The 15,395-nt window shown below is 40.2% G+C and overlaps 4 protein-coding genes across 5 annotated transcripts; 1 reads left to right on the top strand and 3 right to left on the bottom strand.

Annotated features, from left to right (window-relative positions):
* Positions 1–75: 75 nt before the first annotated feature.
* LOC120282115 (ENTH domain-containing protein C794.11c) lies at positions 76–1,560 on the top strand. Of its 2 annotated transcripts, none has more exons than XM_039288866.1 (4): positions 76–444; positions 526–648; positions 781–924; positions 1,021–1,560. In XM_039288866.1, exons 1-4 carry the CDS (start codon positions 308–310, stop codon positions 1,397–1,399), a joined length of 783 nt encoding a protein of 260 aa, XP_039144800.1. In that variant the 5' UTR covers positions 76–307; the 3' UTR covers positions 1,400–1,560. The 2 variants fall into 2 exon arrangements, with proteins under 2 accessions (XP_039144800.1, XP_039144799.1); XM_039288865.1 differs by having other exon boundaries at positions 80–444; positions 763–924.
* Positions 1,534–3,929, bottom strand: LOC120282114 (probable protein phosphatase 2C 4). Its single transcript, XM_039288864.1, has 4 exons — positions 2,549–3,929; positions 2,335–2,448; positions 1,970–2,234; positions 1,534–1,877 (listed from the first exon to the last, which is right to left on the bottom strand). Exons 1-4 carry the CDS (start codon positions 3,806–3,808, stop codon positions 1,762–1,764), a joined length of 1,755 nt encoding a protein of 584 aa, XP_039144798.1. The 5' UTR covers positions 3,809–3,929; the 3' UTR covers positions 1,534–1,761.
* A 2,038-nt stretch (positions 3,930–5,967) lies between these two features.
* Positions 5,968–8,887, bottom strand: LOC120282408 (fasciclin-like arabinogalactan protein 4). The gene is made up of 2 exons (XM_039289214.1): positions 6,957–8,887; positions 5,968–6,701 (listed from the first exon to the last, which is right to left on the bottom strand). Exons 1-2 carry the CDS (start codon positions 8,181–8,183, stop codon positions 6,696–6,698), a joined length of 1,233 nt encoding a protein of 410 aa, XP_039145148.1. The 5' UTR covers positions 8,184–8,887; the 3' UTR covers positions 5,968–6,695.
* An 889-nt stretch (positions 8,888–9,776) lies between these two features.
* Positions 9,777–14,941, bottom strand: LOC120282407. The gene is made up of 7 exons (XM_039289213.1): positions 14,691–14,941; positions 12,020–14,209; positions 11,834–11,891; positions 11,528–11,676; positions 11,214–11,300; positions 10,967–11,095; positions 9,777–10,471 (listed from the first exon to the last, which is right to left on the bottom strand). Exons 1-7 carry the CDS (start codon positions 14,757–14,759, stop codon positions 10,340–10,342), a joined length of 2,814 nt encoding a protein of 937 aa, XP_039145147.1. The 5' UTR covers positions 14,760–14,941; the 3' UTR covers positions 9,777–10,339.
* Positions 14,942–15,395: the final 454 nt, after the last annotated feature.

Genomic DNA, 15,395 nt, shown 5'->3' on the forward strand with positions numbered 1-15,395 from the left:
TCATTACCGACACGAATCTTATGAAAAGTCTTGTCGTGTATCTAACGTTGCATCATTTGCCCTGCTTGGAAACGGCTACCTCGCCCCTTGAAATTTTGAACTAGCTTCGCTTTCTCTGTTCTTAAATCTTGACTTTTTTTGTTTGGCTCTTCTCCACCTCCATTAACAACCAAACAAGAGCTTCCAAGCTTTGCAGGTGAAGAACTCCAACAACCACCTTCAAAGTCTAGAGCCATAGTTTTAGTGGAGCAGTTGTTGTTTATCTGATTATATCATCCTGTTTGAGAGTTAAAAAGCTTGTTCTCTAATGGCTTCTTCCATCTTGGGAATGCCCAACATGGGATCTCCTTTCTTGGTTCAGCTCAAGAAGCAAGCTTCTTTCTTTCTCAAAGAGAAGATCAAGACTGCTCGCTTGGCTCTCACTGATGTTACTCCTGCTCAACTGTAAAAAATTTACAATCTTTTTTTTTTTTTCTCATGTTTGTTCCTTTTACCAATCAAAAATTGGAATTTTGTTTTTATTAGCTTGACGGAAGAGGTAACCAATGGGAGTTCATGGGCACCAGATGCCAAAACCATGGGATTTATATCAAGAGCAGCGTTTGAGATTGATGATTATTGGAGGATTGTTGAGATTCTCCACAAAAGGTTCATTCATTCATCTTTTTGGTTTTTTATTTTTATCTTTCTCTCTCCATTGATTCATGAATTTTTGTTGATGTTTAGTGGTGTGTGTGTGTGCGTGCTGTTTAATAAATTCAGGTTGACTAAGTTTGATAGGAAGCAATGGAGAGAGCCGTATCATGCTATCATAGTGCTGGAGCATCTTCTCACTCATGGACCAGAGAGTGTTGCTGATGAGTTTCAGGCTGATGGAGGAGCCATTGAACAGCTTGGAAACTTTCAATACATTGATGAGAGAGGGTGAGAAACTGATAAAGTTTGGATCTTTTTTATTATATTTTCCAAATTAGTGGTACTGCTGATGATGATGTTGGGAATGGTTGATATGTATTGTAGGTTCAATTGGGGGTTGACTGTTAGGAAAAAGTCAGAGAGGGTGTTGAAGCTACTTGAGAAAGGACCATTGCTGAAAGAGGAGAGGGACAGAGCAAGGAAGGTCACACGTGGGATTCAAGGCTTTGGGAGTTTCAATCACAGATGGTCCTCCAATCCATCTTCTTGTGAGGATCACTATGCAAAAAGATGCAACTCTCACTATGAGGATTTTATTGTCCAAGAGGATTTTTCTGATTCCCTGAAGACTGTTGTTGAATCAAAGCCACTTTTGGTAAACCATGAAGATAAACCAAAGGTTGAACTTCAGAAAGAAGAAGAACATCCATTCAGCAGTGTTGAACATAAGAAAAAAATGGAGTCTTTGTTACTTCTGAATTAATCCTGAGAATTCTTGTATCATGTTATGCAGACTCCCTGTCTGCTATTTTCTTTTCTGTAGAGTGTGTTGTTGCTGCAGTTTTAATGCTACACAGTAATCTTGTTTATTGAATCCAGAGATAAAAACAGAAAAAAAAAACAAAGTAAAAGAATTTGATTTCATCATCCAGTTTATTCACATAGCACTAACTCATTGAATAAAGAAATTTTCATTTATATAGACCATAGATAACTGAAAGTTGATGGACTTTGCGCTTCAAGTTCATAAATTGAACCAATTGGTCAAATTGGAGAGAAGCTCAAAAGCTCAATTCCTCTTGCCATTGTCTCTATATATATCTTCTTCCTACTCTGTGTTTGTATTTACACACAAGATCTCCATATCATTCCTTCAAAAGATATGACTATGATCGAAACATCGTCATGGTACCGTCTCCTGTCCCCTTGTGGTATTTCAAGCAATTCATGGAAGTCCATACCTGGAATCAAATAGTCAAGACATTTCATCACTTTGGTTTCCATTGTTTGAATTTCTGAATATTCATCTAAACATTAGAAAAGAAACACTTGCCTGCTTTTTCCGCCGCACGAAATAGGACTTCTTCAATAAGGTGCTGAGCCGGATCTCCTTCAGGGCACATTGACATGAACAATTCAACTTGGGAAACTACTTCCTCATTAGTAAAGTACTGGTACAGTCCATCTGATGATAGTATCAAGAACCGATCTCTTGATGCAAGTTTATGGTGGCAGAGAAATGGAGTGCATGAAAGATATGGTGCATTACCCACATAATCAATTTGAAACATTTCAAGAAGTGCATTGTTCCATTTGGGCTGCAGAGAAAATAAAAAGAAAATACAAAGTATTAAATAATCATGTCAGATAACCAAATAATCATAACAACAACAAAATGAATCATCTTTAGTGTTATACCTGTTTGAGAAAACCAGCACCAAAAGCTCTGGTGACCTTCAATGAGCCCTTGACTCTATCATTCACTATTGCTGAACAATCATCAGGATGCTCATTTCTTATTCTATGCACCTCCTGAATCACACAGATAACAATGCAATCAAAACTATTAAAATCCATATATATATAAACAAAGAAAAAAGATCATCAAAGAAACCATCTTTATCTTAATCACCTCTTGAACAGAAGCACTGTGATCCAAGGTGAGTTGCAGGGCAGCCAAATAGTGATCACCATTATCATCCACCTCTTTGACCATGGCCTCCTCACTGATCATTCCAAGCTCCCACCTTTCCTCATTCTTATGCGCGAGAACAGCACGACTATCCCCAACACTCATGAGATAAACATCCTCCCCCTTCATCAGCATGACAAGAACACAAGAACCCATCAAAGCAAGCTCAGGATTCTCTAAGACCTTATTGTCAGCAATACTCAAATAAGCTTCCTCTGTTTTCATCAAAGCTTGTGACAGAGCATGCAACACTGCCGGATGGTTTGTAGTCTCCGCACGCTGCTGGGATTCAACGGCCTCGTTGTTGTCTTTGTCTTTGTCGTTATCGTTGTCGTCCCAAAGCAGTCCTTTGAGCTCATGCTGGACAGAAGAGTAGAGATTGGATAGCAAGTAGTCAGTGGCGTCAGGACCATTGAATCCATCATAGATGCCAACGAAGACCCAGCCGTGCTCCTCGGAGATGACGACATGGACGCGATCTTCTCCGGCCTTGCCTTGAGCCCACTGGAGATTGTTCCCGCTGCTCGTCGGCTCGAGAGACTCAGTGTCATCGCTGGTGCGGTCACTGGAGCCGTTGTGATTTGAGGAGCCGGCGGAGCTATCCAAAGACTCGGACTTTATGGGGCGTTTGACAGAGATGGAGCGGGAGATGGCCTTGGAGATACCGCGGAGGAGGTTGGTGGCGGCGCGGCGGGAGAAGTTTCGCTGAAGACGAGAAGGAGGAGTTGACGCCTTGGGCTCCAGAGGGCCGGAGAAGGGGGCGGCACGGGGGTCGATGGGGCCGGATAAGAAGCCACGTTCGATAGGGCCGGAGAGGAAGCCACGCTCGGCAAGAGGGCCGGAAAGAGGTCCAGAGGAGAAGCGAGGGACTGGTTGAAGAGGAACGGAAGAGAAAGACGTTGAGCTCTCAAAGGCAGCGGCCGCCGCCGGCCAAGTAAGCTGCGAAGCAAAAGCGTGAAGATCCGATGTGGATGGAGGCGTCGAGGTGTTGGCACTGACGGCGGCGCCGGAGATGGTACGGAAGGTGGTAGTTTCATCAAGCTTAATGTCAGGCCGAACGTAGCAGAAGGAATGGCCAAAACCTTCATCGCAGGGTTCGGAGGAGACAGCGGCAGCGTCACGGCGGCCACGGCGATGACGGCGGTGGGCTAAGAAGCTAAAACAAGAGGAGGAGGAGAGCTTGGGCACAGCGTTGCCCATGGTTGGCGGTGAGAGAGCGAGAAAGTTAAGAGTTTGGCCGGACGATGAGGTCTAGATTGGGAAGAACAAGAACAAGAACAACATGGTTGAGATTTTTTTCTTTTTAAATTTTTGTTTATTTTTTTGGTTTTTTTCTTTTGTAGATGTTGAGTGGAGAGGGAATAGTTTGGGAGAGAGAGAGAGAGAGAGAGAGAGTGGGACTTTGTGGGTGGGTTTGGAAAAAGGAGAAGAGGAGGAGTGGAGGAGAAGCGTGGTGGGCGTTGACTTTTGTGATAGAGAAGTTGAATTTTTCCGGAGTTGACTATTTAAATGAAACTACTATATTCAAATAAAAACAACCGAAATAAATTTTATTTTATTTTTTTTCAAACTTTCAAATTCTTAAGTTAAAACAGTATTCTTCATACCGATCTTTTATTAAATGGAGTTTAATTTTTTTAAAAAAGGAAGGTTTTTATTAGATTAAGTGTAAAAAGTCAAAGGAGGTAAGGACACGTGGAAGAGGATAGAGGAAGGTGAGTGTTTTAAGAAGAGGAAAGTTAAAGATGGAAACTTAGGAGTACTAGTAATAACTAATAAGAGATGGTGGCTTTGACTTGAAGGGAAGGGAAGGAAGGGAAGGAAAGAGAAAGAGTGGCTTTTATGAGAAACAGTTGGTGGGTATATTTGCATTAATGCATGGTGGGGTCAGAGGATGGACTTTGTGGGTTTGGATCATTGGAGGCAATGGCTTTTGGTGAATGACATTGATGTCACCATTCACTACCATGAATAACCCAACCCATCCAATATCAACTCACTCCGCCCTCCCTCTTTTGTTTTGAACGCCCACTTTCATTTAAATCTTTTATTTATTTATTTATTTATTTATTTATTATAGGTCAAACTTCATAATTTTAATTAAATTTATTGTTATCGTTGTGAATGTGTAGCTTGTTTATCCATTGAGTCATGGCACGTGTTTGAAGACATGCAAACAAAGTGTTTATACATACATACATACATATATATATATAAAGTCAGAATTATCAAATCTCAATGAATCAAAGGGTGTCATAATCATGATAATTTGAATGAGTTTTAGGTCTGATTTTATGTAACTAGTTGATGTCACGTTTATAAAAAAACCAAGCTTTGAAATGTTTGACAATGGCATGGCATGGCATGGAGGGGTTTGGACTTGTGATTATTATCTAGAAGGTTTGTTGTATGGAGACTTAATCTTGGAATTTGGATGCTGTTGTTATTCTTTGCCATGTTTCTTGTTATCTAAAGTTGGCCATGCATATTCTTCAAAGCCCAACATTTTAACTTCTTTAGTTGTTGCAGCTGTCATCCAAAGTATTAAAGTTTTTTGAAAGTTATTTTTCAAAGTACCTTTTGTTTTGGTCAAATAAATTAATTAAAATTTAAGTAATTCACACACACACACACACACACATATATTCGATTTATTGAGTTGTTTGGATTTAAATTCTATTAAAATAATATTTAAAAATAAGTCAATTCCACTTAGTCTTGGAGGAGGGAGGGTCTTCAATTCTTGCAAGTTATACTTAAAAATAGAGCTTTCATTTTTGACCGGCACTCTCTTGAATCAAACCAAACAGAATGAAATGTTTGAAATTTATGGGAAAGTCTCAATTCATTATTTCCATTCATTTTTCTGTATGGATAAAGTACGTCACAACCCTCTCTTCCTTCTTCCTTCTTCTAATAATTATATTTCTTGTGATTTTTCACTAATAAGAAATAGGTCTTGTAAAATTTGATAAACACTCTGTGAGTTTTCTTAGGATTTTCTTTTAATTAAAAACAACAATACTCTTCCCTCCTCTCTATGCTCATGCATCATCTTTTTCTAAAATGACCAATTGTTAAAATCCTAGTTTTAAAAAATAATAAATGACTACCAAAACAACAACCGAGCGGTTAATACACAATAAACTCTTAATACATGATTAAAACATAATAATAAAAAAATGTATATGTATTTGGGTGGCTAAATAATTAAGAGATTGATACATTTAAAGAAGAAGTTGGGTATTAACCGAAGGCCATTATTTCAGTATAAGATCTTCAACCAATGTGAACCCCAGTAAGACTAGATCAATCCCCACAATCCAAAAGACCAATTCAACATCCAACCAAACAAACACTTGATCAACAGGGTTGAATTTGTGGGAAATTCATTAATTGCCAAATTGGGTGGACACACATCAAAACCATCTCTGCATGCACACACACTATGAAAAAATCACACCATCAAAAAACAAAATCCATATCCACTAGCCACACACTTCCACCACCGTCCACATCCATCAATTGGACCTCTTTGGCTTCTGACCATGACTCAAGTGGGTAGTGGGGAACAGCATCTCCATGACCATCAAATATCTCTCTAAGTTCTAACACACTTACAAACAAAAATAAGTTTTCTCTACTCTACTACCTGACCTGATTCTCTATAATTCAAATTTACATTTAACTTCAACATCTATCTATATATATATATATTATATATGTATGATATATAATAAGAAGGATTAGCTGTAGAGTGAATTGTAAGATGGGGTTGTTACAAGTGGGATTAAGGCTCAGCAAGACGACACGCGGCGTCCAGCGAAGGCCAGCCCCACCACGAATACACTACACGACGTTATCGGAAAGGCGGAAGAATCTCAAGAGCCCGAGCGGGGACAAAGCCACCAATTTTTGACAGCCTGTTTAATCAAGATCCACCGTCCATCCTGCCTCGAGATTAGTACATGAAAAGAAAAAGACAGGAATAGCCCGAGGTTTTGGCTTCAATTGCGGTGGAGGGACTGATGGCATAATGGTTATTATCGTCGTCTTCTTCTCCGAATCTGATTCCCCGATCCCTAATTCATCGCTAGAAAAGAAGCTCTTTTTCGACATCAATGGCAGAGAAACAAAGGAGAAAAATAATTTTTTATATATATATATATATATATATATTTATATTTTTTGAAAGATTATTCCGATTGAGTGCCCAATTAAATCCACAATAAAAATTGCTGCTTTGCAGCTAGAAAAATCCATTTTCTCGTATACAAATCCAAGATAATCTAAGAAAAAAAAACCAAAATTGATTTAAAAAAAATGAAGGAAATAAAAGGACTCATACCAGAACAAGTAGATACAGCATCGCTATACAACAAGCCTTCACGGCGGCGGTCGCGATGGATCGCGCCGCCGATCCGGATTTGATCTCGGTTCTCAACCCTGGCGGGGAGGAAAGCCTTGTCGGTGGAGTGTCATTCTCTGGGGATAGGGCTACCGGATCAAGCGGCGGTGGGGCGAGCGGAGAGGCATGAGCCCCTTTGGCAAAGATCTCGCGAGGGAGAAGCACGCGAGAGACGGCGAACACCGCTACTGGGTTTTGATCGAAGACGGTGCGGGTGATGGATGCTTGGATGACGCCGGTGTCGATAGCGACGGATCCGTTGACCCGAGAGATGTTGAGCGTGAAGCGGCCGGCGCCTGTGTCCTCCGTCGCAAGCGTCGGTTGGACGGGGTTCACAATCGATTCAAGGGAACCGAGAGGGTAGTAGGAATGGAGGACATGGAAGCGGAGAACCACTGCCTTGCGATCTGCCGGCAGGGACTGGAGTCTCTCCGTCGCTGGGAGCTCGGCGAAGGCCTCATCGGTCGGGACGAAGACGGTGATCCCGGCGCCGCGTTCATCGGCCTCGAACTCGGCTGCGACGCCCGAAGCAGCGAGCATCGAGGCGGCAACGTTGAAATCGTGGCCGTCGGCGAGGACGCGGCTGATATTGACGGCGGGAGCGGGGCGGGCCTCGGAGGCAGCCAGGTCGAAACCGGAGGGGATAAGGAGGGCGTCAACGGCGAGGACGGAGGCGTTGTAAGGGATGGTGGCGATAGGGGAGAGAACCGTAGCATTTCCTGCGGGGGATCGGGCGATGAGAACGCCAGACGGAGAGCGAGTTAGGTTGACGGAGCCAAGGTTAGAGGCGGCGCGGCCAGTGGTCTGGTACAGTGTGGTGACGAGCTTCCCCGAGGCGGGGATCCGGCGAAGCTCCGACCAAGAGAGGTACTCGAGAAGGACGTGGTAGCGTAGCACATCAGCGGTGTCGCCGGCGGAGCGGCCTAGTTCGGAGGAACGGGCGAGGTAGGAGTTGGGAACGACAAGAAGAGTGAGCGAGGAGCGGCCGGAGAGCTCACTGGCGACGCCGGTGGTGACAAGCAGGCGCGCAAAGTCGGAGAGATCCGGGTGAGCTTGGAGGATGGAGGTGACGTTAATGGCGGCGGTGACGAAGGGTAGGATGAGTAAAATGAGGAGATTAGTGGGGGTATAATGGGAAATAAGATGATAACGTGGAGAAGAGCCCATTGCTCCACTCCACTCCACTGCTTACTAAGTGAGAGATAGAGAAGCAGTGGAGAGGAAATGGGTGGAGATGATGATGCCATTATTATATATTTTTTCTCTTTTTTTTTTTTAAAAAAATATCTTCTAAAAATAAAATAATAAAATAATACAAATTATTAGTATAAGTTTAGGAAATGTAGGCCAAGGATAGGGTTAGCTCACCGCCCTATCTATTCCCGTTTCCCTAATAGGGCCGCTTGGAGAGGAGGGGATACGTGTGTGTGGTGAGCGTAAACAACGAAAAGGAAGAGACGACTTTTGAGGTGATTGTACCGCAGCGTTCGATGATGACGTGGAGAATTTGATTGTGAACACGTGTTGAGGAGGTAGGGGTTCGATGATGACGTGATGGATTTACGGATTTGGTTGGGTACGGTGTTTGGGTGCGGGTTGGAGTTAATAGAGTCGAACCAGTTTGTGTAATAATAGTGGTACTGTTCACGGCTCATTACTGTTTTTAAAATGTCACGCATCTCAAAATTGGCAATGCATAAGTTGGGAGTAAATGAAAAATTTTGTGGAGGGAAATCTTGTATACAATAGAATAGAATGCAAAAGTGTTGCATTTGTATTTTCAGAAAAGGCAAAAGAATGAAGAGAAAAAAGAGTGAAAGAACATTAGAGAAACAAGATTGGGAATGTTGATGATTGTGGGGTCTGGCTTTTAATCTCACGGTTTGCCACTTTGAAGGTGAGGCCAAAACACTGGTGATGGCGCCAGGCCATATAGCAAAAGGATCAACAAGGACACTGCTACTCTCCATTGGCTGACTTCAAGGAGCCAGCCACCACAAGCACAAGCACAAGCACAAGCACAAGCACAACCACAAGACACAAGCACCATTTTGACTCAATGACACACACAGTGATGAGGGTTTCCCAATGTGCCACCTAGTACTCTTCTCCACACTTTTTATCATTTCTTTATTCACTTTCACCATTATCATCATATTAAGACCACTTCATCATCAGCAACAAGTTTTAGTTACTCCATATTTACTATGTTCATTCATGCCCACATATCCAATTCAATGCAAATGGAATTTCTTTGTTTATTATATATATATATATAATTATTATTTTTCTTCCGGATATTTGCTTGATATTGTCATGTTTTCTCTCATTAATTATGAATATATAATAATAATAATATTGGATCATTGGCTGATATTGATGGGACCGGATGGGGAATTGGATTAGGACCCATGCATAGGGGGGGCTCCAAATGGTCCGTGACAGCTACAAGCCGTGTCAAAATAGCTGGATCGACGGCGACATCTTTCTTTCTCTCTCTTCTTTTATTCACCTTTTTTATTTGTTTTCTTTTGCTTTCTTTACTCTTCCAATGAAGTACCAGCAATCTTATCACACTGCTCATATTTCCAGCCAGACATTCTAAGTCACACTCCAACTACCAATCTCTCTCCGTGTTAAATTTTTACCAACTTATTACACCAGTTTTATCAAACCATCAAACATTACTTTCGCTGGATTTCCATCATATTATATAGTCTAATTGCAAGATCAAACAAATAAAAAAAAGAAAAAAAAAAAGAAAAAAAAGTAAGGCCAATTTTAGACACTAGTATCTAAGGCTAGAGAAAACAAATCATTTAAGGTGTATTATTATTATTAAGTCAAAAAGAGATGCTATGCTATTCATGTCCATGCGCTATATCTTATGCATGAATGGAAGATAAATGGGGAAGGACATCATCATTGGGTTTAGCTGTTTCAGGCTTGCATGACCCCACATACTGAAATATACCTTGTGAGCTAGACATGATGAGGTTCTTTGAAGAAAATTCAGCAATCAAACAGGTTGTGATTTAACCAAATATATATATATATATATATATATATATATGGATTTCAGGGAAACAAACAACATAAAGTTACACATGATGAAACAGCGGAAATCATTGGCGAGCAAGGCTTGTTTTTGGTTTGGCACATAGCAAGACTAAGTTTATAGCATGTCAAATGGAATGGCATCTCAGTGAGGCTGTGATGTGTATAGATATGCACAGGTCTTGGCAATGTATAGGCAGAGGTAATACCTTATTTGTTGCAGTTGTGAAGCAGCAAGTGCCAAGAAATGATTTTGAGTAATGAGTTCATGAGATCTGATGATTCTGATCATGTGTCCAGTCAAATTTCGAATCCTCCTCTTGCTTGCCTTGGATATTATTGAGGTAATGCCGCACTGAATTTTGATTCACCTCAAATATGAACCTCATACCCCGGATCTGCAAGCAAAACGAGAAACAAAGAAACTAGTTATACCATCAGAACAATTGCCTCTATGATTTAAGCTCATTCACGTATTCACAACAATACGGTGTCTGAGTTTGAATTGGATCAACATAAACATAGGGGAAGTCTGCAAACCAGTGATATATTGGTTTCAAAAGTGCAAAATTTGGTAATGGAATTACATTACATTCATTGTAATAGTGACCTCCCCAATTTTATTTCAGTCATTGTGTGGATATAGATCAGGATGGCATGGTATTGTAAATTTCTTCTCTTGATGTTCCTACACATCAATTCTTCTTCTATGAGACCAACCAATAAGGAATTCAACTGCGCCAACTAAAATTTCAAATTCCTAGCATTCCGTGGTTACTCTAGGAACTGATCCAATCAAATACAAACCGGACATAAATTTAAAAAATAATAATAGTAAATCAAATGGAGAAATCCTCTCTTTCTATTGCTGTTAGAAGGAATGGTTCATTTACCTCAATCAAGCAACCTGAAGTTAGCTTTGTCCGCTTTTCAGCGGGCACTTCTTTGCTATTGATGAAGATTGAACCCTTGCCCACATTTGTAAGAAAAAATGATCCATCTTTCTCCATCTTAATAATTGCCTGTTAGTTGAGATTTAACATAAATCACATTCTTCCAAAAGAACTATGCAAAAAGAATGAGAAAATGTCCTTAGTTGATTAAATATTGAGGAATGTGGAGCGGAAGAGGGCTAATAACCTGCCGTCGAGATATTTTTTTAGAGCGTCCTTCTCTACTCAAATCAATATCAACCTTCATATCTTCTGTTGCTCTACCAAGAGAGACCTATAGATAGGTACAAAGGCTCAGTAATTACAAGATTTAAGTTCAAGATTTCAACTATGAGAAGCAGACCAATTGATGAAAAGCAAGGCATTGAAGAGACTCTACAGGTAATTAAATGCAACATCCATGTTAGTTAGAAATAGAAATTGAAATCCTAACAGAAACAGTGGCACTTATCTGAAAGAAAATGTGACCTTATCAATCACAATAACAAACTCAACAAGTACCTTAGGAAATTTTATGTAATGCTTCAAATGACGGCCATATAGAACTGCAAAAGCTTTGTGAGAGGACATAGCTCGTTGTATATATGAATGTGCCCCTTGTTCGAGCCTTACGATGGCTTTCTTAGTATGTGCACATTGATATCTTGAAACTGAAAACAGTAACAACAAGGTGTCAACTCTGTCACAAAACTAGATTTAAACAAAACCATAAGGTTACACAACTAAATCAATATTAGTCACACTAGAATCTGAACAGTTTTTCTTGAAGTAGAGTTGACCCAACAAATAAAAACTGAGAGGTATTACCTTCTTTGGTGAAGAGAGATGAATCCTGATCTTGTGGATCCAAGTCCATATCAAGTATCTGCACGGAGCCCATAAGCAAAATAACCACATCAGAAGGACAACATGAGAGGTTCAACCACTAAAAAAGAGGCAAAAACAAGATAAACAAGCAGCCAAATTATTTTAATTCACCGCCAAAAACATTACCATAGCCTCAATATCCGAAAAATTAGGCACATCACAATCGCTGTCAGAGAAATGATCTTCCTGATCTGATTTTGGCATGCTCTTCTCCATATCTCCTATTGTCATTTCAGCATGGCTTTGTTCTTGATATTGTATACGCCCCTGCAGTGTCGCATGCATATTTGCTTCCTCTTTATAATGGTTAGCATTGCACATGGCAAGATCAGACACTTGAGCGGGCTTTTGAAGAAACAAGTCCAAACTGCCATGCTTCCCCAAATTTTTTGCTGCATTTTCTTGCTTTTGAGCAGATTGAGAGCTGGGGTATAAGCAGGCATTCATAGAATTGCAAGAATTTGGATCACCCAAAGCAACACCAGCACATCTAGAAGCTGCAGCTCTGGATTCATTCTCAATTGACCTGATTTCTGTCCTACAACCATCAGATGATTCCAACAATCCAATGTTTGAAATTCCAGTCTTCACAGAGGATGCAAAAGGTTGTGCGATTGACCTTCCATCATCAATTAAAAACTCACTCGAGGAGGAAATAGACAAATGTTTTTCCATAGGACTGTGTTCCACATCAGAAGGAGATGATGGGAGCGAATGACAAGGTAGGCAAACATCATCATTGCACGGTATTTCTGTATCCTCGGTATTCAATGCGCAAAACATAAAACCTTCAGTAGATTCAGTATTATGGGGTATTCTTACAGAGGTAGAGGGTTCATTGCCACCTGCAATGCATACATTATCATCATCAGCATTGGCAGGATAAAACTCCTCTAGGAGGTCATTCGAATCCCCTTGATATGCAGCATCATTAACAGTTGGGCATGCATCAGCAGCCTCCTTCACATCAGGTCCACTGGAGATGCATGCGTTGTCCTGCAGTGCATCACTAGGGGAACTCAACAAGATGGAATTTAGGCCATTAAGGCTGGACCTGTCTGCAATGTCCTCATCCATATTGATCAAAAGGAATTCATCATCTGCAAAGTTCATATACGAGCTTGAAACACCTATGTATTCATTTTCTACAACTATTCTTGCACTATCTAATGCACCATCAGGTATTCTATCCTGCAATTCGGTTTCTGAGATAGCACCATGGCACCCAGGAGAATGCATTTCTGTGATATCATGAAAGTCAAGTAACGAATTTGCACCTTGATTATCTCCGAAGTGTCCATCAATTCCAATGGTTGGAGGAGAAATGCCATCAATTGTCTCCCAAACAGGAATTCCCACTTGTGAAGATGAACATCTAAGCCTATCAAATGAATCACCATGTTCTGGCACCTGTGAGCTCAAGTCATCCTTGCCTTCAAAACCAGAGCATAGCTGCTCCTGACCAGAAATGGAGGGATTGAAGTCAGGTAAACTTTCTGTTTTTACACCATCATGTCCGTAAAGGCTGCTTTCTGGCAATGTTTGTGGCAGTCCAGTTTCATGTAGATTCTGGAAGAGATTTGGAGAACTTATGTGTTCTATTGCAGGCTGAGGCATATCACTTGGAACAAAGTCATGGTGAAATGCTTGATGAGCATTACCGGCATCTAATTTGTCAACTGATGGTATATCACTTTCTGTATACTGGAACAGGCAATCATTATCTGCTATTACATCAGGAAAATCATCATCAATGGAGTCTGTGTGAAATCTATCAGCAGTATCAACACTGGCATCAACTGCAGCTGAACCAAGCATTGCACTGTCATGCAAAATATCCCGTGCACTCTCATATGCTATCTCAAGATGATCATAATGATTTGGGGAAGGCTCTTGGAACTCAGAATTTATAGCAGTGACACAATTACTGACTGCATCTCCAATTTGAGGTTTAAAATGTCGATATCCAACACCATTTCCTGTGGAAATAAGTGAACTTGGCTCCAGTAGGCCTAAATTGGCAGAATTACAAGGTTCACTACACACCCTTTTCCGCATAGCAAAGTAATGGCTCCTGACACTCCCTCCTTTCCTTTTTCCAGGGATTTCCTTCCCTTTCAAACCAGTAAGGCGGTTGGCTTTGGAAGCATTGGAAACAGACAGTTCAATTTCAATTTCAATTATACGGGCAGATGCCTCTGCTGATGTATCCAAGTCATAAAGAAGTGAGCGCCACCGGTCTTGCAGTTCTGTAATAGTGTATCGGCGGGAGAAACGGACTGCACCTTTTGCCAGTGACTCCAGAGAAGCACCAGCCTTTCACAAACAAACAAACAAGCAAAAAAAAATAATAACAAATCATTTATCGAAATTTTAGTGAACAAAAGATGATTTTGTATTTGTGTGCGCACAAAATTTCTGTATAAAGTTTACATCCGACCTGAAATCTGCAAAATTTACAGTTCAAAAAGGATTCTCAAGTCCAACCTAGCATTTAAAAATTAAGCCTTTTTCTTGGCAAAAACTGCAAAGCTATCATTTCATACTTAGAAATTTAAAATTTCAGATTAAATAGTCGCAGACATCTCGTCATCAAACCCAGACCCAAAAAATTCATCTAAAACAGCTATAAATTCATGCATCACAATCCAAAAAAAAAGAAAAAAACTATTCTTAAAAACTATTCTTAGAAAGCTTCCTAAATACTCCTACGTCTCACCAATGAATAAATTTTCAAAGGGTGCCTGAAAACCTATAAAAAAATGGCAGACAAAGGAGATATAGAGCGTTAGATTACCTCAACGGCGTTTTTCAGAAGGAGATCGTCCTCGGGGATCCACTTTGTGAGGGCCGCGAGGGCGCCCATCTCTTCGGGAAATCCTTTTGGAAACCAAAGGAGAGTTAGGGATTAGGGTTTTGGAGAGAGATTGAAAGAAAAAGGAGTGTTCTAGGGTTTAAGAGGCGGCATCGGGGGAGTTCTCTTTGCCGCCGGAGACGGAGGTAGGCCCGGGAACCCTACTAAACTTGGGCTAAGTCATTCAACCCAGCCCAAAATTTATTCCGATATTTAAATATATAAAAATAATAAAAAAAAAGTACCTAAAAATGGAAAATAAATGAATGCATGAATTTTAATGCTATTTGTAAACGAGAACCCATCGAAATTAATTATATAAATGATTGACAGCCATTCAAATTATTTAGAAATGATCATCAGAGTGTTGATGTTAACGAAAAATTAATGGCTGTAATTGTTTGGGGTGTGCCACTAGTTGGTAATTTTCTTTTTGTATAAATAGGATTGTACCGAGTGAATCAAGCAAGGAGATGAACTTTTCAGTGTTTATTACTGTATTCTTTTTTTTTTAAAAAAAAAATATATATATATATATATATTTTTTTTATTGACTGAGAATATAAATGGTTTGCGATAAATTATTTTCATTCTTAAAATATACATATTTTTTTAATAAATATAATAAACCACAACTCTCAATTATTG

Source organism: Dioscorea cayenensis, chromosome 18 (genome assembly GCF_009730915.1).
Source record: "Dioscorea cayenensis subsp. rotundata cultivar TDr96_F1 chromosome 18, TDr96_F1_v2_PseudoChromosome.rev07_lg8_w22 25.fasta, whole genome shotgun sequence".
NCBI classification, from domain to species: Eukaryota; Viridiplantae; Streptophyta; class Magnoliopsida; order Dioscoreales; family Dioscoreaceae; genus Dioscorea; species Dioscorea cayenensis.

Coding starts and splice junctions, on each gene's coding strand:
- LOC120282115 (XM_039288865.1), top strand. CDS start 308: ATGGCTTCTTCCATCTTGGGAATGCCCAACATGGGATCTCCTTTCTTG. Junction 649..762: donor GTTGAGATTCTCCACAAAAG/GTTCATTCATTC, acceptor TAATAAATTCAG/GTTGACTAAGTTTGATAGGA. Junction 925..1,020: donor CAATACATTGATGAGAGAGG/GTGAGAAACTGA, acceptor TATGTATTGTAG/GTTCAATTGGGGGTTGACTG.
- LOC120282114 (XM_039288864.1), bottom strand. CDS start 3,808: ATGGGCAACGCTGTGCCCAAGCTCTCCTCCTCCTCTTGTTTTAGCTTC. Junction 2,449..2,548: donor ACAGTGCTTCTGTTCAAGAG/GTGATTAAGATA, acceptor TGTGTGATTCAG/GAGGTGCATAGAATAAGAAA. Junction 2,235..2,334: donor GTGCTGGTTTTCTCAAACAG/GTATAACACTAA, acceptor TTTTCTCTGCAG/CCCAAATGGAACAATGCACT.
- LOC120282408 (XM_039289214.1), bottom strand. CDS start 8,183: ATGGGCTCTTCTCCACGTTATCATCTTATTTCCCATTATACCCCCACT.
- LOC120282407 (XM_039289213.1), bottom strand. CDS start 14,759: ATGGGCGCCCTCGCGGCCCTCACAAAGTGGATCCCCGAGGACGATCTC. Junction 11,301..11,527: donor ATTACATAAAATTTCCTAAG/GTACTTGTTGAG, acceptor ACCTATCTATAG/GTCTCTCTTGGTAGAGCAAC. Junction 11,096..11,213: donor AAAAAATATCTCGACGGCAG/GTTATTAGCCCT, acceptor CTCAACTAACAG/GCAATTATTAAGATGGAGAA.